Consider the following 25,281-nt stretch of genomic DNA (forward strand, 5'->3'; position numbering starts at 1 on the left):
TATTTTGTGATCTGTGGATACGATTCGTTTTAGATGTGACATGAATTTTAAAGAGTTTTGCGTGCATATATTATTTTATATGAATTTTTTGTAAGTTTTATAGCTCTATTTTACAATGGTAATAAAATAATTTGTAAATTTGGTGAAAAAGAAACATAATTTCCAGAAGATTTAGTCGATAATATAAAAAGGAAAGTTAAATTTTCATTTCATCTAAGTGCGCAATTTGATGAGGTCCTTTAAAGTCACAAATTTTAAATATTCTCTCTTTTTTTTACCTTTTTCCTAAACCTAGCTATCGAAATAAGTAAAAAGTAACTGGTTTTTATAGTCTTCGATGCACTGCAAAAACCTATAAAATTTATAAATTTAAACAATTCATCCCCTCAAGCGCTTGATCTCCAATTACAGCAAGCGCAGTATCATTTCGCTCATACAATATTTATCCTGTTGGATTCCGTAAAATCCAGGCAGGTAATCTGGAGATGAAGTAATGCATAAGTAAAGAAATCCCGAAGGACCGAGCACAATTATGCACGGGTACACGGCCCTAAAATCTGTGCTGACTGCGGCATATCATGTTCCGAGAGTGCAGACTGAATTGTTAAAGGAATAGTGCAACGTAGGACAAAATACTATACATACAGATCGGAAACTGGGTCGGGAAGACTGATTTGAATTTTGGTTTTAAATATGTATTTTTCCTTTTTAGAATATGTAGGTAAATTATTGTATAATATGCATATACTTATATTAGAAAAATAAATCAGTTGGTTTTTGCTAAGGCTATATATAAAGTATGTTACGTTTTTTATTATCGGTCCATCTTGTTGGCGCAGTCCCTACTTGGGTAGGCCTCATGTCTCGGTCTCCATTCAAATATTCTTCTGGTCGATCGATTATCTAACATCCTTGTGTTATGTCCGACCCAGTTCCATTTCAATGTACTGATTTTTCCTAAGTTTATTACTTGGGACTTCATTCCTAAGAGTGACGTTCAACAATAACCTCTCTATAGTTTTTGTAGTTGTTTAATTGTCTCGGTCTATATGGAGTTCTCGAAATATTGATCTTCACTCCGGCCATTTTTCAGGTTTCTTAAAATTTTGCATGGCTTTTTCAAACATTTGTATGGCTTTCTCAATGTTGTCTGATATCAGGACAATATCGACTGAAAATTTTAAATTATTTTGAACTTTCTCGTGTCTGTTTACACCCATGTTGTCCCAATTTATTTTTTTATAGACGAATTCCAGCAAAGTGGTGAACAGATTTGACAATATCAAATGAGGAGGTGATCTGCAAACCGCAGTTTTTTTTTTAATTTTATAGTTTTGAGATTAAGATGTTTTTTTGTGTGCGTAAATGGAAAAGTAGAATGCTGAATCAAATATATCATATTAAATTTTAAAAGTAATAAAATGACTATACTAACCTGTACAAATCTATTCCTCATCGGTACTGAAGTATATAAAAAAAATAAACAAAAAACTGCATTTTGATTTTCCTCACCTAATAAAACTGCGTTTTGAAAAACCAATCTAGCTTGTTAGTTGAAAAGTTAAAGATAAATTAAACAAAAGTTTTATAGTCATATTTTAAGGCCGATATCTTCCTAAGCGCAATCACACAACTCTGGATCTACAGCGTGAGACTCCGGGTCTGCCTCTTTCTGGTCTCCTGTCGGATGTCTTAGATCTTCATCTAGTAGGTTCTTGTACAAGGCATCAATGTGTTCTAGCTTACCTTTTTGTATGATATTGTGTAGTTTAATTTGCTAAGGTTGGTAATTCTCTAGTTTCGCACCTCGTTTCAAGTAGTTCTGATATTGTTTGTCATTATCTGTTCTCTAGAAAACTTCTAATTTTGCCTTGTCACAAACCCTTTTCAAATAAACTCTCTTTGTCTCCTGTGTACCAGTTATTTTCTTAAATTTTGAACCAGGAGGATCGTTCTAATCCAACAAGTCCCAGCACTTTAACATTTCCAATTTTCTTATTAGCAGATTTTCCCCTTTCCGACCGAATACTCTGTCCGCAGGTAGATAAGAATGACCTCTTACCGGAAAATATAGCACCAGCTCTTCAATATGTTTATGTGCCTTAGTGGAAAGCCAAAACATCAACATGTGGATGAAAAACAAATTTTTATTTTGGCCTCCACATCCGTCGGTGTATAGTCCAACCAGTTTGCAATTCTCTGGAAAATTGCGGTTTGTCAAGAACTGGTTTAAAGCTGATGCTATCTCTTTCGGTCCCCTTTTCACTTGATTCTCTGTCTAAGTATTAAAGTAAGGGGGTCTTGTACTGGGTTACCGAGTTTATATAAAAATTGAATAAAGCAAGTTGATGTAAACAAAAAGGCTTCCCATGTATTCATTTTAGGCAAAGTATGAACCTGCCACAAGTCGAAACACACTGTAAACCTATTTTCTGGACTTTCTTTCAAAAAATTGAGGAACTGTTTGGCCCGCAACTTATGAATTTTCAGTTCAGTTATAGATTTTTCTTTTAAAGCTAAGGACGCAGCTGAGGACTTAATTGCATTCTTTAAGCGCGTACAGGGTGTCCCAAATTCGAGGGTGACCATTGGGATCTCGGAAACCGTAAGAGTTGCGGAGTCGGTTAAATAGAGACAAAGTTGCGCAATTTGGAGCTTAAAAAAAAAGACGTTTAAAAAATTTTAAAATTCCAGATACTTCCAAAGTTATCTGGAAAAAATCGAAAATTGTCAAAATCGTTTTTACCTTCTACCTACTTTATTTAAAGAGACATCGGAAAACTAAACACAGTTTTTATTGCCACTTTTTATGTCCTACAACATGACGCAAAAAAAAAATATTTCGACGTTTCGTTTTTTTCTCGATCATCATCAACTTTATTTTTTCTTATGGGCGCCATATTGGATTTTCTTATTTTTAAAAAGTATTTTTAATTGCCTTTAAAATGAGGTATCGCACTTGCATATCCGCTTACTCCTTCTAGGACTTCCAAGATGGCGCCCATAAGAAAAAATAAAATCGATGATTATCGAAAAAAAAATCGAAACGTCGGATAATTTTTTTTTACGTCATGATGTAGAGCATAAAAAGTGGCAATGAAAAACTGCTTTTAGTTTTCCGATATCTCTTTAAATAAAGTTGGTAGAAGGTAAAAACGATTTTGACAAATTTCGTTTTATTTTGGATATCTTCGGAAGTATTAGGAATTTTAAAATTTTTTAAACGTTATTTTATGAACCTCCAAATTGCGCAACTGCAAATGTCTTCTCAATTTTTTTTCCTTTAGGAAGTTTTACTTCAATCACGTGGGATATTTTATTATATCATGTTGTTTATATACACACTGTCTAATCATTTTGACGTCTTCTGTAGTAGCTTCATGGCACTGAAGTGCAGTTTTTAAATGCTTGCACTTTACTTCAAAATCTTTCGCATTGAGCAAATGATTCATATAACTCACCAACTAACTTAATATTTAAACTTACCGTATTTTTTTTGTCCTTTCTCGTTTAGATAATAGTTTGGTTTCTTTTTTTCAAACCATGAGATGCGTCACTAATAACTATACCATCCATCCTTAGGTCTGACTACTATAACTAACTATTATCCACTTTTAAATTAATGCAAAAGTTAGCAGCAATAAATCGCAAAAGTATAACACGCATACTACAAACTGTCGGAAAAGCTCGGAACTAAACTATTAACAACTGAACTTAATAGCTTTCCATTTATTCAAATAAATACTGCGTTTTGGCGTGCAAGCATAATTTTACACACCAAGTAGAGATTTGCAAAGTGACGTTATGGTTTTCCAAGCATAAAGTAATAAATTGCGTTATGTTTTTCCTAGTAAAACAAAAGACTGCACTTACTGCAAAATATCACAAGAATTCATTTGCTACTATAGAGAAAAACTCCAGATTGACGTTCTCAATTAGGTTATTCGTGTAGATCACCATTGAAAATATACTCTTTGGTTTGTTTGTACCCTCCTGAAGTCTTACATATGCAGTTACTGTTTCTCAGATACTGTGCTGTATCGATGGTCAATTCGACAATAAACTAGAGCTTGGAGCATTCCCTGTTGGTCTATAGTATCAAACGCCTTTTCCTGTTCTACAAAACCAAGTTTAGGTGGTTGGTTATGTTTCACACCTTCAAAACAAGTAAAAAAAGTTCTAATAATCTGCATGTAATCGCTGGTGCCAAAATTTTAACAGAATCTAGCCCGTTCACTCCACTAGTAACTATCCAGTTTGTTTAAAAGTCTCTTTAATATGATTCTCATGAATAGCTTGTAAGGTTAGGATAAAAGGCTAATGAGTCGATATCAATCTTAAATTAGCCCTATTACCATTCTTATGAATAGAAACAATAATTGCATTATGTCACTTAGAGTTGTACTTTTCAATAGACATACGTTAAAGATCTTTTGAAGTATAAAGTATCTTCTTTAATTGATTCAATAACTATATGATCGTTTCCAGGTGGAACTTTCTCATATTCTTTTATAAAGCCCTTTGTGAAAGTCTTTTGCAATATCAAGAATATCCTCTCTATTAGTTTTTGATGTCCTGCTTCTACCAAGCAGTTTGTAAATTTTTATTTTTTCTGTGCTAACTTTTCTAATTTTCTATAGCTTAATTAGCTTATATATCGACTGTTTTTTTGTATTCAAGTAAATTGCGTGATAAACCAACAAAATATGTGGTGTTTTTTAAGTGAGTTTAGGTATTTGTATATAAATATATTATTAAGGTAAAACGAAAATCATGCAGTCTTTCGCCACTTATTTAAAAAAACCCTCTATTTATTATTATTATTATTATTAATATTATTATTATTATTATTTATTTTATTTGTTTACATTATTTTGGTGATAAGGATCAGTTTTAAAAACTGAACCATGTTTAATAAATAAGTGGAGGGAGACAGCAGGATTTTCATTTTGCCCTAATCTACGATTCCACTGCAAGTATCGACTATTTCTTCACAAATATATTTTGATTAGTTATAAATTGTCATTATCATTTTTGATAAAAATAGGTATAATTAGAAATATATATGTTATAAATTACGAGCAAAATTACAAAAAAAATTAGGCCTGTCCTTCCTAAGTATTATTCATGTATATGTTAGTATACTATTTTCAATAAAGTTTGATTTGATTTAAAAATAATAAGATATTTATTTAAAATAAATTTTGTCTAATATTTTTAAGGCTTACCTGGATGTACAGCTTTTCCCACGACAATAAAGGTTATTTCCAGCACAAGTAGAAAAAACGGCAACTGAAAATAAAAAAAAACCATATTTAATAATTAAAATGTCGTCTGAAAAAAGAAGCTCTAAAAACTAAAATTATTCATTAAAAATTAATTGCTCTTTTACTACTTTTCCTTTTAGCAGGAGTGGCTATTAGTTTCTGTACTGTTTAATGACTGAAACCTTTCTTATCTACATATATAACTAGTTTTTTTTGTTAATTATTTTAAGAGGCAATTTACATTTTGAAAATTAAGGGACTATAAGAAATATATGCACATTACTCCTATTTTTTCATAAAGCTGGTAAAAATAGTTTAATAATAAAGTTTTGCTTTATTAAAAAATAGTTGTGCAAATTTTAGTTTTTAAATTCATTAATAAAATAATTAGCTAAGTATAATTAACATTAGCTTTATAAGTTTATTAAATAGCCGCGAATTTTTTTTATGCCGAGTGAACGCACTTGTTCTATATAACCAATAAAAGGAATTCTTCTTGAAATAAAATAACTATAAAAATTAAAAACTATTTTTGAGGGGCTATTTAAGTTGTTTCCTAAATTTATTTTAATTTAAAATTTACTTTATTGGCATGATATTTATTTTGCAATTTGTGGTAAAAAGAAATATAACCAATAACTAAGCCTTGCCTTGTCATACCTCAAAGCCTTTTTTAATGCATCAGCGACCGACAGTGTTGTCACTGCATTTAAAATTCCTAACTTAATAAATTTATTTATTTTAGGCCGTTAAAGTTTTTTTCTCAATATAGGTTCAAAAATATTATAGTATTTGGAAAAAAAGAGTAAATAGATATTGTTACATAATTAAAAACTTAAAATTAAATAATTTACGCCCTCTAACGGTGGAGTACAATACAAATTTCTTTAAATACTTTTTGATTTATTTTACTGGAACATTTTGCTGAATGTATAATAAACAAAATTCATATTAAATAAAGACCAATTAAAGAAATATAAATTTCTCATTTCTTCTGCGTCTATTGTAGAAAGTAAATTAAAAACAAATGTAACAAAAAAGACGATTATGATATTTCCTTAAAAAAAAATTGATATTTATTTATAAAACAAAAAAGTACAACTTCATCAATATTATTTAGGTCATATGTCAATAATAGTATTTATAAAAGTGAGAAGTTTAAACTATATCTAGATATTTAATTACTATTTTAAACTAGGTTCTAACAGGTAATTAAATATAGAAAAATATGCTTCATAGATATCTTATAACCATGAAATTATGCCTTATTCAATTTTTTATAAAGCATTTACTTTTTTAAGTTTATCTTTCAGTATACAAACTCCTTGCAACTAAGTTAGTTAGTAACGAACTCACATAATTAGCATGCCTTTGTTCGGAACCCTAATTTTGTGATATGGTAATATCGAGACGGTTCACAGCTCTAGTTGTTATATAATTGATTGATCACGATCAATCTATACCAAAAAAACTGCCTAATAGTAAGGAGCCCAGATTTCGTAAAAGGATGTTCCGTGAGAAATTCTTTTAGTTTAGTTAAAAATTAATTTATTAAATTAATGCAAATACCTCTAACTCCGATGCAATCCAACTACTCCAGTAAAATAGAGCGGTCCACCGTATCAAATGCCCGTTACAAGTCTAGAAATAATGCAACTGGTTTTTTTGCTTGTTACAGCTCTCAGTTATGCTTCATGTAAGGCATTTTCTATTAATTTATTTGTTTGAAAGCCACACTAATACTGCGATAATGTTCCACTTTCTTCCAATAAGCTACAGAGCCTAGTTTCTCGACTAGTTTACTTAGGATACTAGTAAGAGCAATTGGCCTGTAATTATCAAACATGTTTTGTCATTATTTTTAGATGGCGGAATAATAATTGTACATTTGTCCTATAATGGTAATATGAGTTTAATTTTTTAAATATTTGCACTAGTATTATCATCCCCAGTTGATAACATCTTGTCGAACTTGCATTGTCTTACTTATTTATTTAATGTAACACGACCAAAACGTCGTGTTACATTAAATAAATAAGACAATGCAAGTTCGACAAGATGTTTTCACTGTACCATTGTCTACCACATAAGTCATATTAAGTCATAAAACCTTTTTGAATTTTTCATATTTATGTTTATTTTATTTTTATATTAAATACCTCTAACGTCTTTAATTAGTGTTGTGAATTTATTATGATAATTAACATAAGTTTAAAATACCTTAGGACTTACGGACGACGTAGACTGTTTTTAAGCATATTTCTATTACGAATTGAGTTAACTAACCCCTGAGTTATTTTAAATTTAATATCTTTTTCTGCTTAAAATAATAATTTTTGTTGTGGCATTAATAACATGCAATATTAAAATTTTAGTTATTTTTGTTGCAATAATATTACTAGATGCTTCCCTGATAACAGCCTCCCAGGTTTTGCCCCTGAGTCTATTAAATCATTCCTCTTTAAAGTGAGATTTTATGAGTTTCTAATTTTTAAACTATTGTGATTTTCAGTAATGTTTCTTAAATTATTCTTTTACATTTGCAATGAACTTTGATAAAAAAGTGGTCTATGCAAGTTGGATTTAAACTTGATTTTATAGTTGCATTATTATGATAAAATAGTACCCAAAACTAAAAAAACAATTTATTATCTTAAAGGTTAATTTATGCGTCACACCCCAAGTTTTCTGTATTACAAGTATTATAGTATTTTCTCAAAAAAAGTTAATGCAATGTTTGTCAATATTTGCTGGTATATAGTGGTGGTAATCTGATATTATTTCTTATTTTGTGTTAATTCTTTAGTTTTCCACTCTAATGAATTTAAGGCCGTCCAGCAATTACTTTTTGCTGTAAAATTAATTCAAATTTTACAAAAATTATAGTTTTGTCACACCAGCTAATTTCGCTTTCAATATAAAGAATAGTAGTATGATTTGGTATTTTAAACTCATTTATATTTTAAACAAGAGAGTTTCTAATAAAATCATTTTGTCCAGATAAAATAAAAATTAATATATATTTATTATTTTAAGATTGTATATTTTTTTTATTAACCGGATTAGTTAAAGTTAATTATTTCTAGCAGAAAAATTAAAATTCTTTTATTCCGAGCAGTTGAAGTATTTCTATCTCTTAAAGTGTATAATATTATATAAATATGTTTCTACATATCAGAAGAAAAAATATTATATTAATGCACACAGTGCAAGAGTGCAATAAATAATAAAAACCGGCAGCATTTTGATTGATCATTTCACTAGCAAGTACATAAAATACATAGGCAAAGAATCTTTTATAATTTAAATTATATATTCCGATGAGAGCATCTTACTTTGTATATACCTACTCTATTTCGCATTTTACAAATACCTATTTCCAAAAGGGACGTTAAGGGGCATTAGCTCCGACTTCCGATGCTCCGGAAATTGCTTGAAACTTGAATATTTGCCAAGTTGGTTGCTAGCTACAATTTTCTGCGAGATTTTATTCATGAATTTAAAAAACTCGCCTAGTTTTGCTATAATACTGTTATGCTTATGTTACAGGTTTTTTAGTACATCTTTTTGGTAATATTTAAGCTTAAGACTGCTATCAGGCTTTATCGTGTATCGATTTATTTTTTTCTTTCACACCAATACTATTTCTGCCATTTTGACAATAAATATATTTTAATCAATAATAACTTAATTAAACTATGTCATTAAAGCATACATAACAAATATTAGCTTATTCTTGGTTAGCTAAGAATGTTACAATAAAAATTAAATCAAAATCCGAAGAAAAGTTTAAGCGGCAATTACTTTTTGAACCAAGTTTATAATTGAGATCAAACCCTCGTTTTAAAACTTTGAAAAGGGGCCCGTAAAGCCAAGAAATAACAACATTTTCAGAAATTTGTTTCACTTTGTTAAAAGCAGCCAACGTTTGCGAAAACCATAAAAGCAAAGAAATTCGCTAATCTAATATTAACATGAAAAACAACCCGGAGTTATTAACTTAGAACCCCTAGTCTTTGTCAACCGTTCTGATTACGAAAGATCAACCGAATAAAACTGCCGAGTAATCAAATATTAAAATGTAATTTTGAAGCTGTCGTGGATAGGCAAATCGAAAAGGGTTGAAAAAGGAGGGTAAAAAAAATTAGGCAAATAGTGAATTATAATTTTGAATAATATTTAGGTTTTCCTATTGTTTTGCTTATTCGTTTCAAATTATGTATTTACTTTTTAAATTTTTATGATCTCAAATACCTTCTAAGGCAATTGTGATTTTGAGAATGAGGTGATGAGGTTTTGAGATGTTGAGAACAATATTTTAGGTCTTGCAGGCATTCAGAAGTTTTTCTTTTTGGCGACTCTGAAGACATTTAAAGTTTCTTTTTATATATGCCAAATACTTAAAATCAATTTGCAATACTGATCATACAATACTAGTAATATAATTGTAGTTTTTTTTAGGAAATTATACATGGTGTAAATAAATAGATGCAACAATATTTAGGGGCTTATTCTTGGGTAAATTTTAAGAAAAAACTTTATATGAACGTATGTCCTAAAAGTCCTAACTTTTGAGATACCGGGTGGTAAAGATTGAAGAAAAATATATGTTTTTTTTTACGAAACCTGTGAAACCCCTGTAGTTATTTTAGTAATATTTGGTATGCATTTTCTATGCATCAAAAGGCATTTTCTGAGGCTCACTAAATTTTTTTATTTGTATCAGTGATGTTCGTGCAAGGTTTAAAGTTAATATATAGACTACGAGAAACTGGAACTTTTTAACCAAGAAAGCATGATTGTGGTCGCCAACGCGATTTTAGAACACCGGAATTGGAAGAAGCAGTACTTATTTTAATTGATGAACAATCTGACACTAATACTAGAAAGTCTGCAGCTACATGCCAATTATATGACTATTTTAAAGGATCAATTATTATATCCATATCACGTACAACGAGTCCAGGCTCTATTTCTACGAGATTTTCCTAGGCGTCTTGAATTTTCTCGTTGGATGTTAGAAGTCATTGAACAAAACCCTCAGTTTTTAAGGCAGATTCTGTTTAACGACAAAGCTAATTTTTCCAAAGAGGCAATCATTAACTACCATAATAACCACATTTGGGCAGATGTAAATCCCCACGCTATAGTTGGAGCTCATGACCAACAACAATTTTCTATAAATGTATGGGTTGAAATCATTGGAGACCACCTTATTGGCCCACATTTTCTACTACAGAGATTGAATGGAGAAACATACACTCGTTCTCTCCGAGACATACTTCCAGGAATTCTAGGTGTTAGAAGAGTAATTGGTTTATGCACAATGAGGCTCCAGTTCATTTTAGTTTATTAGAAGGTCGTTATCTAGACAAAACATATGCAAATCGTTGGATAGGCCGAGGCGGTCCTCAGTTTCGACCACCTCGGTCACCAGATATTAATCTACTAGATTTTACCACATGGGGTCATTTAAAAACTTTGGTGTACAGGATTCTGGTACTGGATTTTGATGACTTCAGAAATCGAATCATTAATTCATGTACCGTAATTCAAAATTCCCTGGAATTTTTTATCGGATCGGAACAAAAATTAGAATCACATCTAAACAATTATATTAAACGTAATACATTTAGGTAGATGGATTTAATTTTTTTCCATCCATTTTTTTGAACCAAAAATTTATATATATTATGCAACCTCAGACAAAAGAAAGTCAAGAGATCAAATTTGCTCAAAAATAAATGAGAATTACAAAAACAAAGAGAAATAAAAAAAAAGTGGTGTATCATAATTTTCATCAAAAATATTTAGGGGTAACCTTACACGAACGTTACTATGCTGATGAATGTTTCGTTTTTTACCTTGTAAAATTGTCTTAAAAAATGTAATTGGCAATCAAAATCTTTATTAAAATGTATATAAAAGAAAAAACGTAAAAAGCCAAGGCAAGCGGAAACACAGTTTATGCCTTAACAGGCAAAGTGGCTTTTTAAAATGACTTGCATATGGCGCACAAATAGTGAAAACCTGATGCCGGAATAGTCGGCGGGCTAAAAGGATAATCTCCAAGAACGACTTGAAAATTTGTTTGCCGGGAACTGGATTGTGGATCTCATTTTCCAGGTGCGCTACTTTTAAGGCTAATTCCACTATAGGGTGCTCGTATATGAATATTGGATTAATTAACTTTACCAGCTGACATTACCAATTTATTTTATTAACAGATATATATAGGTAGTAGGACAACTTTAAATTATCAATTTTAAAGCTTCATTTATTTCTTGGCAGTGGGTTAATGTAATTAAAAGCTTGATTTAATTAAATCTTTTAAGTAAATTGCATACTAAATGATGTTTGCAGGAAACCAGCATGAGCATTCATAAAACAGAAACACTGTATGAATATTGGGAAAGTTTTCGTGAAATATGAATCGGAAATTCTAATGCGGTCTACTTTATTAATCCGATTTGGAAGCGGGTATTTGCTCTACGAAGCGGCCAAAATCGCAAAAGTTTTAAGGTCCTTATAACATTAAAACACGGGTGGTCGTTTATCAGTTTGATCATATTTTGGCCCCTAAATCCGGTTCTTATCTGGTTAGCTAATAGAGTTTTGCTTCGATTTTGGGTGTGGAGATTAACAAATAATGTTGAATAAAAAAATTAAATTTAATCCTTACTACTTGGATAATCTAGGTGCTTAAGCAACATCGCATTAGGGATATTTTATTCTGCCCGCTAGCATTTTATTCAAGTAGATTATTTATGATAATATTTTTCTAAAAGGTTGATACCAATAATATTATTGATTGAGTCATTTACAAAATAAAAAGAACTGTATATTACCAAAGATTTTAATGAAATTTTTCTGTATATATTAAACAGTTTTCGAAGTTCATATAAATTCCTCTAGCTAGAATCAACTGCTTTTGAGGCTTGAGGGAAATTGAAAGTGATTTTAGATTTCTGCTGTAAAGTCCAAAAAATTATTATTGTATATAAACTCTGAATAATAATACCATAATATGAATATCTATGTTAATTTTTATACCTAAAAACAGTAGATTCAAAAAAGACTCCCTTCCGATATAGCTTCCTACAATTGCCACTAAAGCACTTTATATTTTGACCCAGATTTCTAGATAAAATTATAGTGGAAATGCCAAAAGTCCCGACGTTTCCTTTGGGATTTTCCAGCCGCACCGATAGGGTAGATCTATATGTAGGTAAATTTAATAAACGTTTATATAGACCGTTTAAATTGCTGGAAAATACAGAACGCGAATCGCTGTCGTGCATACTTTAAATGGGTTAAATATTTCGGGATATTTTATGAAAGAGTTCTTGTCAAAGGGGCAATTTCCTTGGGGATTTTTTATGCATTTTTAGGCATTGAGTTTAGATTTAGTTATTTCGTTATTTTTATAAAATAGGAGAAGAACATGATTTTACATCATTTAACATTTTAATACACTGAAATTTATAAATTTTTAGATTTTTTTTCATGTTGATAATTTCTTTAGCTGTACGCTTTATATTATTATTAAAAGCTGTGGCCAGTGACGTCTTTACAGGACTTGTAGGTACTATATAATTTTTGCAAAATATTTTGTACGCCATTGCTTTTTCCAAGAATAATTTCAGTTTACCACAAAATTTGAAAATGGTATATTTTAGGAATAAAACAATAGGACACATATTTTTTCAATTTCTCAACAATATGTATAAATTTAAAAAAAAAATTACAAATGCCACTGGTAAAGAATCTATATAAAAAATTGCACTTAATATTATTAAATAAAAATATATTTAATAATAATTTTATTTTTTTTAATGTTGTTACTCGTTACCAAAAATTTCAGAAAATATTTTACATTTGTGGGTGGAAAATATTACAATTTTCTAGGCAACCTAGTCGAACCTAACAGAATTTTTAATTGCTTGAAACAAAATAAATTATTATATGTGTGGAAAACATATATTTTTACCTGAATAATCGGCTTTTTTCAAGACCTTTTTAAGAAATATTGTAAAAAATTTAAGTTAAAATTCATAATATAAGAATATTCCTATTTTAATTTTTAAGAAAATTCTTGAACAACATGCAGCTTTGTTTGAGAATTTATGTCCTTAATCACTGTGGAAGAAGAGTGAATTTACTCATTATTTTCTTATTATTCTCATCAACATTCTGCTGGAATAACTGGCAGTAATATATAAAAAATGAAAACAGTTTTCTATTAATTTTATTATTTGAGGCAGTTAAGATGTATAAAAAAGTTCAATTGTCTAAAAACAATTGAGTGCTTAAATAATATTTATTATTTTACTGCTACAAGAAATCTGCCAAAAATGTCTCGTTTTGCCAGATGGTTGATATAATCAATTGATTTTTTCCCAAGCAGTTAAAGCCAAAAGAATCTTCAACTATCTGGAAATGAACAATAAAATGTATTTTGCAATGTTTCTCATAAATCTAAAAATTTTTTCTCGAAGTAGTATTTGTACGAAATCTAAGAATGTTTCCCCAGCGATGCGAGTCGTAATAAAATAAGAAATTGTAAGTTAGTTGAATACGTAATATATGAGAGACCTACAGTTTACATTTATGTGTTTTATTTGTGGTAATTATTCTAAAAATAAAATAATCAGACATTTAGTCAAGAAAGGGCAAATTTCACATATCCTATAGGGATAAAAAATTCAATTTTAACTGAATCATTAGAGTCTCCTTCTAACCCAGATTGTTTATTAATTAAGTCAATTTTGTCAGAAAAATTTGAGTGAAACTTTTGGTTTTTGAAATTATTTCAATAATAGTTGCTGCTTGGCTAATCGTTCAATTAACTTTAAAATTTTAGTATAAGCATATCGTGTGTAATTTTAGGTAAATAATTAACGTTTTTTGAAAGAAAGTAGACAGACATACAAGCTGACCTTCACGTTCTTGTGGTCTGACCTAATCCATAGTTGTGAGATATAATACTCTCTTTGGGGATATGTATAGAGTCACGTGTATACGCAGATGAGCCACATAGAGTAAACTGCCCAATGCAAAGTTCTATCTTTACGTCTGATTTTTAAGTCTTTTAATTATTTCTTCTTAATATAAAGTCAAATTCTTTAAATCGTCATAAATACTATTTTCTAAAAATTTAATCAGATATACAGAAAAGAAAGTCATATTTATTATAATTAAATAAAACTAGAAAAGGGACCAATTGCCCACTTTTAACCTAATATTGGCACCCACATTTGCCCAATTATTGATGCCTGTGACACCTAATTTTACGTAATCTTTATTATACCAAAATTTTGTTTTGAATTTAAAACACAAACATTTTTATCGTACCAAATATATTTATAATAAAATTTTAAATGATGTGTAACAAAAAAAAACAAAGAAATTGACTTGAAAATATTGATTTTATACAAAATTTGATTTTCAAAATAAAGCATTAGTTCTTGTGAACTTTTGACCAGAGATTTTCTATTGGAAATGGTATTTTGTGGGTGAATTGGTCAATTGTTAACAAAAAACTATTTGTTTCTCGCCAACGTTTCAAATTGTATTTAATTCATCTTCAGGGCTCGAAGACATCGTCGTTCTCTTTTGTCAAATTAAAAAAATACCTTAAACCCTTCAACAGGGACAAAAACGCAGATAACATTAAAAGACGGTTACGTAGGGGAAGAATTATAATTAGACTGATAAAATATAAAAAATGGAAACAAGCTATAGTAGTAGTAAACTTATCTAGTCTCTAGGTCTAATAATTTAGATTACAAAATAATAAAAAAACAATTTAACCGCACTTCATTTTTATAGTTGCGGTAATTATTTATTAGAATATGTTAAAATGGCAAATGATTAAAAAAACACAAGCTTTTAAAGGGTGCCAACTTTAGGCAGGTATAAATAACCCTAATTATCACTATAATTAGCATAGAGTGCCAATAAATGAAAAACACGTATTTTAACTAACCTATTCTAAACACTGTATTTTTATACAATTATATGGTTAAAACTAAATTAAAAGGAAATAAAATATATTTTTATACCATTAAATTAATTATATTTAGCCAGATATTAGAAAAAAACAAATGATTTCTAATGGTTTCTTATGAAAAATCGTAATTTTTTTTTACTACTCTGCAAAACACACGCATAATATGCTAGCCCCGGCAATGCTGAATCCAGCAAGAACTAGGTTATTAGTGTCTAGAAAATAAGTAACAATGTTGCATTCAAAAATAATAATTCATAGGCTGAAATATCTTTTAAGAACCTTATAAATTTTAAAAATATTTTTTAGTGCCAACGATTGTGTAGGTGCCAATAATAGGGCAGTTTACCCTACGTTAGATCACTTTGAAGCCAATAATATTCGCCGCGTTTCTACCGAAATGCGGCTCCAAATGCTCAAAAAAGTTGATCAGTAATTGGACTTCCCGATAACACTATATTCGAGCCACCTATGGCGCCTATATACCCGAAATTATTTTAAGCCTAGTTACAAACACATCCAGAAATTTTGAATAGATACATTTTGTGGTAGCATTTAATAAAGGAGCATACATCTAAGCATTCTTTTTTAAAAATTAAAAGTATTAATAGCTTCTCTAGATGAGCCCCTGAAAATTATACGGTACTAGATAGTTGATTGAATATGAACAATGTAGAACATGTGAATGCTATTCGGTATTAATAACTTTCTTAATTTATGTATTAATGCGCAAGAGGTATTAAGTTTTTTTCTGAAAAAATTCAATCTGGTATTTTCAAGTTAACAAAGGGTTCAAGTTCAGGCCAAAAAAGTAAATATATTTGTAGTGCCGTCTACACGGAGTTCCTCTCCCAAGACCGTCTTGCTGAATGTCATTATACAAATCTTAAATTGACTTAGCAGTGGATAGTTATCCAGAAAGATATCTGCTTTTCTGTACACGAACAACCCTGCCAGAACGCCATCCATAAACACTATAACCGAGGAAGGTCATTCTAATTAGCAGATGCAGAATTGGCTAAAGTATGGAAAAATATTCAACAACATTTCTACGTATATACACTATTTCGGATCTGTCTTCTAAGTAGGATTCGTTTAAGAGGTATCCTCAAAATCCAGGGTCTTAAGCACTAATGGCATCACAATAGTGTTAAAAATAGAACCAGTACCCTCTGCCAATAAATTTATTTTTAAGTTGGGCATTTATTTTAATTTTGTACACTTTTAAAAAAACACGCTTTAAAAAGTTGAAATATATGAAAAACAAGGTAATGTAAAAAATACAAAATACTCTGCTGATACTATAGGCAATGTTTGTTATCAGATTTTTCAGGCTTTTCAATTAAAATTCCATTGTATTACAGGCTTTTGGAAAATTTTTTCATATTAAGTTCATTTTTGCCCTTTTAATTATGAAAGTAATTGATAACATAAAACAATTTATTTATATTGCATAAATATAGAGAATACTCATAAGCTTTTGGAAATATCCATAAAAATTTAGAAAATTTGTTATTTTATTTTATTTCACGTATTTTGAGTTATTTTTACTTTATTTCCAGATTTTTTTTCATGGATATTCATAACTTTATTCTATTAATTATCATATAATACAAATTTACCAAAGCAGCACCATATTTACAATTCAAATTTTATCCCGTTTTTATGAATAAGATTTTGAAAAATTATGTTTAAATTTTTTTTAGCCAACCTGATAGCGCAAAAGCATAAACCTTTTTAAAAAAAATTATATCTTTGCGAAGCTTCTTTAATCTAAATAAATTTGACCACAAATCTGGGCACTCATTTAATAAATTTATTTGTAATATATCCAAATTATTGCTATGTATATTTGGAATTTATAAAATACTGAGAAAATCTGTTGACACCAAAAATAATGATAAATGACTCATTGTCTATCTAACAACAACGTTTTTGCTAAATAGTCGTTAATTTTGCCGAATTTCAATGTAATACTATTTGATGATATCCTAAGCTAAGATCGTTTCTTAAAATATTTTACCGTCGCTTAATTTTCCATAAATATCATGGATTTTTAGAATAGAGTACTTGTCAGGTATCAAAAAGGGATTTTATATTCACCACAAATACATACAGACCCATCCTCTTTTAAAACAGGTACTATACATGTATCTCACTCGGAATGTTGAATTATCCTGGACCAATCAATCAAGATTAAATTCAACTTTACATTTAAGCACATAAGGCAATGATCTTGGCCTAGAAAATTTTGGAAGTGTTTTTTTTACAGTAATTTGATAGAGTATTTAAGTACAAGTTTTGCTTAAGTTATTGAAGCGGCCTTATGCTTCTGCAAATTTAATTATTATTTTTTTTGATTTTGTATATAATTTTATTTGCTAAAATCGAATAATATATTTTTAAATAAAATCACTAGCAAGGCAAAACTACTTTCTTTTATCACACAGTATCTTAATATGCATTGCTTATCAATTAAGCTAGTTGACAAATCAACTTGGCTAATTGGGGAAATTTTGCCTCCTGTTAAATTTAATAAAGTTAATAAGCTCTGTGTTAATAAGTGGCGAGTTTGCAAGGGTTTGAACAAATTAATGTTTAGCTCAACTGTGTGGAAGAATATGAAAAGAATTAAATTTTAGCCTAATACAGTTGACTACATAAATGTATCTTTTCATCAACTGTTAGGAAGAAATATTACACCATAGTGCTTAAAAAATTAATTTTTTCGTCAACTTTATGCAAGAGTGTGAAAAAATTAATATTTTGCTCAACTGTGCAACAGAATAAGAAAAAATTCATTTTTTTATTTAAATACTTGGAAGATAAAAATCTTTTTATCAAATTTTTAAACGAATCAATTCTTTGCTCGACTACTTGAAAAGAACTAATATTACTATTAGATAACTAAATAAATTTGTCTTCTTATAATCAAACACTTTTTTATTATTAACTACCTAGATGTAATCAAAATTACCAAATAAATGCTTGAAAAAATACATTTTTTTATCGTCGTTTTAAACGATTGTGAAAAAATCAATCTTTTCCTCAACTAGTTAAAAAGTATCAATCATTCTGTCAAATTTTTTAAAATATCAATAATTTTTCAAACAACCTCAAAATCACCAATATTACTATTTAATGATTTAGCAGATTAAATTTTTCCCAACTTCTTGAAAAGAATTTTATATGACTATGAAATGTTTTACATCACCTTCGTAAAAGAGCGTAAAAAATTAATGTTTCGTATTCATACATAAAAAAAAATTGCTGACGTTCACAATAAATCCAGTTTCAAGACTCGTATTCTCATCAACCTTCCTTTTAACTTTGGTATTCATATTTTGCAATCAATAAATCATATATCAATATTTTACTCAACTATATGAAAAAGCATGAAAAGAATTAATTTTTTGGCTCAACTACTTAAAAAGAATCAATATTACTATTTTATAAAAAAATCAACTTTTTGGCATCAAAATCTGAAAAAATCAATCCTTTAATTAATAGTTACAACAAATAGCATAGTCTAATTCTAATTTAAAATTAAATATTTTTTCACTCAAAAAAAGTCATATTTAATCGGATTTAAAATATCATCTTTAAGAGCATACATTGAAAATTCACTTAAATTTTTGTCAAAATTTAACTAGGATTTATAAATTACGAGACAGTTTTACCACCAATCCAAACTTTATATTTTCACGTTTTTCGCTAACGTTGTTAGCATCTTTGGGAGAAGATTAAAACTGTCCACTTTCTTAGTTTCCTGAACACTCTCATTAGGATAATCTGAGGAACACTTACATCGCTCGAGAAAAACTAGTTTTTCCGGCTGGGTAAAGTCTTTTTATTCAGCTTAAGATGCTTTTATTGGTATGCATAAGTTTTGCAGCAAAATATATGCTTCCTGAGTTAGGCCATTTAATAAAATTGTCATTTTTAGTCTCATCGGTGATGCTGTTTACCACAAAAAACTATTCAAGGCAACTTATATGGACGGACCTGCATTCGATTTTTGAATCATATTTCAACTGTAATTTAATTCTTTTACGCGCACACTCGGTTCTAAAATTACCTATTAAATTATGCACAGACAAGGGGTCAGTTACAAAGAAATTAAAAATCCTTGTCGTCTATTAAATAAATAAGAACTAGTTTCAGTTTTCATGCTAACGATTTATTTAAGATCAGAATAATACTAACAATAACTAATGCCATACCTAAATCTATACTGATATTTTGAGTGCATAAGATAAACTAGAGGAGCGCGGAATTTACGATTTACATTTCTGTGGATATTTGTAAATTTTTATGTTATTTAATATACAAAGTATCCTGAATGCTTCATAATATCTAATCGCAAAGCCTTTAACCCAAACCTATTATCCTTTGTTTGTTGCAGGGTTCTGGCTTTTTTTAAGATAGACCTTTTCTTTCAGATATCCCTAAAAGAAAATCAGATCAGCGACGTCCGGCAAGCTGGTGGGCCAATTACATCCAGAATTTCTCTAAATTAAATGTCTGGCAAAGGTCTACTTTAAAAAAAGCATAATAGCTCAAGCAATGTGCTCAGTGGCCACATCTTGTTGAAACCACATCGCTTGATTTTTAGCAATAGCTAATTTCAACAAAAAAAAATTATATTGCAAATCATAGCCCGATATCGCTCGCCATTGACAGCTATAGCACTACTATCATAGTTTTCGAAGAAGAATAATCCAATAATTCATTGAGACTTAATTGCGCACTATGATGAATAGTGCGTACTTTATATGCTGCTTTTCTGCCTATTTACGAAGCCTTTAAATGAAAATAGCTTCATCACATCATAATCAGGTAATGAATAAATTCAGAACTTTCTTTAGCCATTCTATGTAAGCGCTCGCTATTGCTCGTTGTTAGAAATCTCCTGGCTTTAGTTCTTAAACTAGCTATAGTTTATATGGAAGCAGATGTAAATCTCCTCTTCATATTTTATGCAAAGACCTCCAAGACATCTGCACCTCATCAGAACGTCTTCAGATTGAGGTTTCTGAATTCTACCAAACATTCTCCTGAACGCGTTGACTTTCACTAATAATCGAATCATTAATTCAGAGGGCGAATTCTATAAATTAAAATAACGACACTAATACGTTCCGACTGAACGAGCATATCGTTCAGTCTCCTCTCAATCTCCCCATATTTGCGAGTTTGCAATGGCACATCAATTTTGGGCCAGTTGAATTATTCCTTTAAAGTCTACTTTATTAAAAATCATTAAAAAATATCTAATATACCCCATTTGTCAGCCAAATAAAAATTCTTTACACGCAGAAAGCTACAGACTAATAATCCTTTTCTCCTGTATGTTAAACACCCTTGAAATAACAGTAAAAAACAGATTAGAGTGGTTTAGTGAAAACAAAGGAATCTTCCCTTATTTACAGGAATTTAATGAAAAAATATCCGTTATAGCAGTGTTTATGGATATTAAATCTGTATATGATAATATCAACACTTTTAATCTTTACCAAAAACAATGAAGTTAAAGATCTTTTATGAACTGAATAGCATCACTTTTAAAATTCAAGCACAATTTAAATATTTAAAACTCTCCGAGTTTGGTTCTTTAGTTGATGTTGTTGCTCAACATTATTAATATTTTTAATTTTATATTTCACACTCCTGAAAAAAAGTAAACAAAAGAGATGTAAAAAAGTTATTAATCTTTCAAATGCGACTTTTACCCCACTGTGTATATAATTCCGTCTCTTTCTAGACTATTTGATATTTATACTTTTGAATTTAGTTTCTATTAAATCTGGTATTTCAATATTACCGAGCACAACCTTTTACAAGCCTCTAAATCGTCTTTTAATAAAATTTAAACTTTTTGACATACATTTTAAAGCGAATTTATTGCATACCATAAATTCCATAGTAATAGCATTTGGTATTACTGTAGAGACCTGACTAACATATCATATTATGCTATAAGCCTATCTATATACTTTTCTAAAGATTTCTGAGAGTTAAAAATAGACATATATATGTGTTCTCTAAATAAAATCCAAATAATGCAAGGATACATGCTGTTTAACTTAAATAAAACCACTACAGTTGACATCTACTTTCAGTATAATAAACATTTCCAGAAATATCAAACATTGTAGCCGGATGTTTCTCAATAGACACAACTTAACTTAAACGTTATAGTATGATTCATAGTACTAACTATAGTTATTTTAACAAAAATGTATGTGATTCCTATTTTTTCATATTATCTTAATTAAATAATGAACCCATTAGAATGAAACGAACAATTTTACTAGACGACAAATTAGGCCTGTGTTCAGAATTTTTCGCTTCCTACATTGATGAAGTTTTTGTTTCCTTTGTAAGTAAATAAATATGTTATTCTACTATAAGGAGCAGAGGAGCAAAAGAGGCCCAAGTAGTAACTAGGAGGAAACCAAAAATTCAAACAAAATTGCATAACACGTAAATCGACTTTCAGGGGATTATATTTTATGACAAATGGCATCTACGTAAACTGATAATCAAAAATAATTAACAAATTCAAATTACTTTATCAGTAACTTTTTCAAACTATTATAATTTCGTGTAATAAACTGTGTTAAGAAGTCGGAAGAGTTTTCAATCTTAAGAATTTTCGGAAGCAAAAATAATTTATTTCTTTGCAATGAGATTTGTTAAAAAAATATGATTGTATTTCATTATGTCTTTTAGAACGGGTGCTATAATGATTATCAAGCTCAGTGATATGTTTTATTTTTTTGTAGAAATAAAAACTTGTGCTTACAATAGATACAGATTTTCAAGTTTTAAATTAAATTTTATTTTAATACATGTAGAAATATTTAATTATTATTGATAATATGAATATTATATCAGTATAATTCCAATAAAAGTATAAGAATTTATAATAATAAATAGTGTAATAAATTATATAAGGCACATTTGGTAACTAAAAACTATTAGATTTTTATGGAATATACATTTGGGGCTATTCCCTTTGTTGAGCTTCTTTTATTTCCTGTATTCTCCTTAACGATGTTAAATACATTTTATCATTACGTACGCTCTACATGACATAACATCTATTTAACCTATTATTATTCAACGACCGATCTACTAATATTGTACAACACATATCAATATTGAGGCACTAAATTGCAACTGTTGTCGGTTACTGCCATTAAAAAGTAAAATGGCCATATCGAGGAAACCATTATGCGAATCAAACTTAAATGATTTGGTGTGCATGGAGTGAAATGTTCTGTTTAGTTTCCAGCGGATTACGATCTATATTTAATGTGTTTGTACCATGTGATTTATTATATTTAGTGCCCGATAGAGGGTTATATTTATTTATTTATTTATTTGCATGGTTAGTACAATTTAACCAAGTCATCTCTTCTATTATCTAGTATAAACGAGATCATTAATATTCTAGAAATGTATCCAGATTTGTTCACGTTTTTGTTAAAATTAATACATATTTAACAGACAATCTGCAAATGTAAATCATAAATCAGGTGCATCAACACAAACTGAAATGCTTGATAATCTTACTTTCAAAAATATATGTAGTAGAATTTAATAAAAAGTTAGTCAACCAGTTCAAATAGAAAATGCTTTTGTTCATTTTATCCGCTATCTACTACGTACTGTAATATTCTTGTTATTGGTTTAGTTTAAATACCTTTTAAGAACTGTTAATATGAACAGGTAAATTTGGGAAATCTGCCTTCATATATTTTACTCCCATAAGTTGCACTACGTCTAAATTAAGTGTCATGTGTCTTTGTATTTTCAATGATGTCAGCTATCAGTGCAGCAGTAGTTTTCTTTTGGTCTCTCCTTATTTTAAATTTAAATTATGTTCATAAAATAACTCGCATATTAGTTTAAGCTTATTATTTAAAGAGTCAGATCTCTCAGCAAGTGAATGAGGTTTAAAAAAAATATACAAATAAGTGTCGAGTATAAATTATAAAAAGTAATGGTTCCAATATCGATCTCTGTGGTACACTGAATAAAATATCGAGTTTTTCAAAAAATGTATCTTTATAGTAAATCTTTTAATATCTGTCAGACATATATCACCCAATTAATCCACTTTGGAAATCCACCTTGAAGCCCTAGTAACAATTCTATGACTTTTATGTCAACTGCATGCGCAAGAGGAATAGACGGCCTTTTGTTGCTATTAAGATGCAGAACTAATTTTAACGAATCTATAAATAAGCGAAATTGGTCTGAATTATGTGCAAATCCCAACCTTTCCATAACACCACTAGGATTAACACAAACACACATTTTATTTTTCATGGTTAAAAACGATGATAGCTCTTGATTTCGGGTTCATAACATTGTAAACTTAGTTTCGTTTGCCAGTAAATTCCATTGCTATAAACTTGAACCCAATAGCTCAGCATGATCTTTGGACAGGTTAAGGTCAAGAGGCTCTACTTATCCTAGTTAGTGTCCTAAGCCCTTACTGACCAATTCTTACTAAATCATTTAATTTAGCTTGTTGGGTTAAATGCGGTTCTTTTTCTTCGTTACTTTCTGGAAAATAGGTAGCGTCATATTTTTCTGCGTTGCTTAGGTTTTCTTTATCTTCATCATAAATTTTCAAATCTTCTTCCCAAGTTGCTGAAGGAGCAGGAACTGGTAAACCTTCTCCATAATGAACAGTTTTGGAGGATGTTTAATACTATGCTTGTTTTTGCTTGAAAAACCGGACATTCTCGTTATGCAAAAGTAACAGTCATTAAAATGATTTGTTCGTTCTCGCCAAATCATTGGAACTGCAAAGGGCATAGAAAATCATTTGACACTTAACCAGTTACTTAAGTTTCTGATACAAGTTTGATAACACACGTAAGAAGCCCACTCCCGATCTTGATAGCCAACCACACATTCAAAATATTTTTTATAAGCTATGTTTGTCATTTTATGAATTGTCGTTTTTTGTGATTTAAGGATAAACTAAACGCACATAGCAAAAACTGTCCACGGGATTATTAGAGCCGCGCTTTTGTACCTTACGTGATACCTTAGACATTTTCATGAAGTTAACTTAAAAAACTCAAACCGAAAAATACGAGGGTGGTTCAAATATGATCGAGACAAATGCTCTGATATATTTATTTACTAATGAAAAAATTTTTAAAAATTTACAGCTTTTCTAGTGTTTCTCCTTACTAGTTACGCATTTGGTCCACTTTTCCGGAAGATTTTTGATGCCAATATTGAAGACTCACAACTCGGCCAGTCATGTGCACATGAACTCCTGTACCTCGTAGTCGGTGTTGAATATTTGACCTCCGAAGGCTTCTTTTAACGGTCCAAACCTGTGGTAGTCGCGGGATGATAAATGCGAATTGTAGGGAAGGTTTTATAGTCTCACCCCAATTTCGATATTGTATCGAGCGTGAAATGCGCGGTATGAGGGCGCGCCTTATCCTGGAGAAGAATCGCACGTACTGGAATGCTCCTCCGTTTGGAGTAATAAGCAGGTTTCTTGTGTGTTTTTAGAAGTTTATAGTAGTATGCAGCATCGATTGAACTTTGGGTGCGCAGGAATTCGACCTACAGCACTTCCCGCCGGTCCCAAAACACAGTAGATATAACCTTAACCGCGGATCTGGTTGTCTTTGCTTTGAGTGACGCACATTCCTTCTTTTTCCTCCATTCTTTAGATGACACCTTCCTTTATGGAAGTGTAATAGTATACCAATGTTTTGTGTGTAGTGGAGATTCGCGTTAAATAACCGGCCCTCTCCATCTCGTATTGCGTTAGCAAGCGGCAACAAACTTCCAACCGCGTAAATTTGCTTTAAGTTCAACAGTTTTGAAACCGATTGCGCCGTTATTTTGCGATATTGAAGGTGTTAATGGATATACCCTACACTGCCAATACTGATATCAAGTTTAGCCAAAATGTCGCAAACATTTATACTATGGTCATCCAAAATGAGGTGTTCTACA

At 29.9% G+C, this 25,281-nt stretch overlaps 1 protein-coding gene across 1 annotated transcript in view; it reads right to left on the reverse strand.

The window, feature by feature from the left end:
- The window catches only part of LOC126740397 (suppressor of lurcher protein 1), a 374,886-nt gene that overhangs the window by 343,478 nt on the left and 6,127 nt on the right, over positions 1-25,281 (reverse strand). The window contains exon 2 of the mRNA XM_050446402.1: positions 5,229-5,292. Coding sequence (XP_050302359.1) covers positions 5,229-5,292 — 64 coding nt within the window. The remainder of the gene's footprint in view (positions 1-5,228; positions 5,293-25,281) is intronic.

The sequence above is a fragment of the Anthonomus grandis genome, chromosome 1 (assembly GCF_022605725.1).
Source record: "Anthonomus grandis grandis chromosome 1, icAntGran1.3, whole genome shotgun sequence".
Lineage (NCBI taxonomy): Eukaryota > Metazoa > Arthropoda > Insecta > Coleoptera > Curculionidae > Anthonomus > Anthonomus grandis.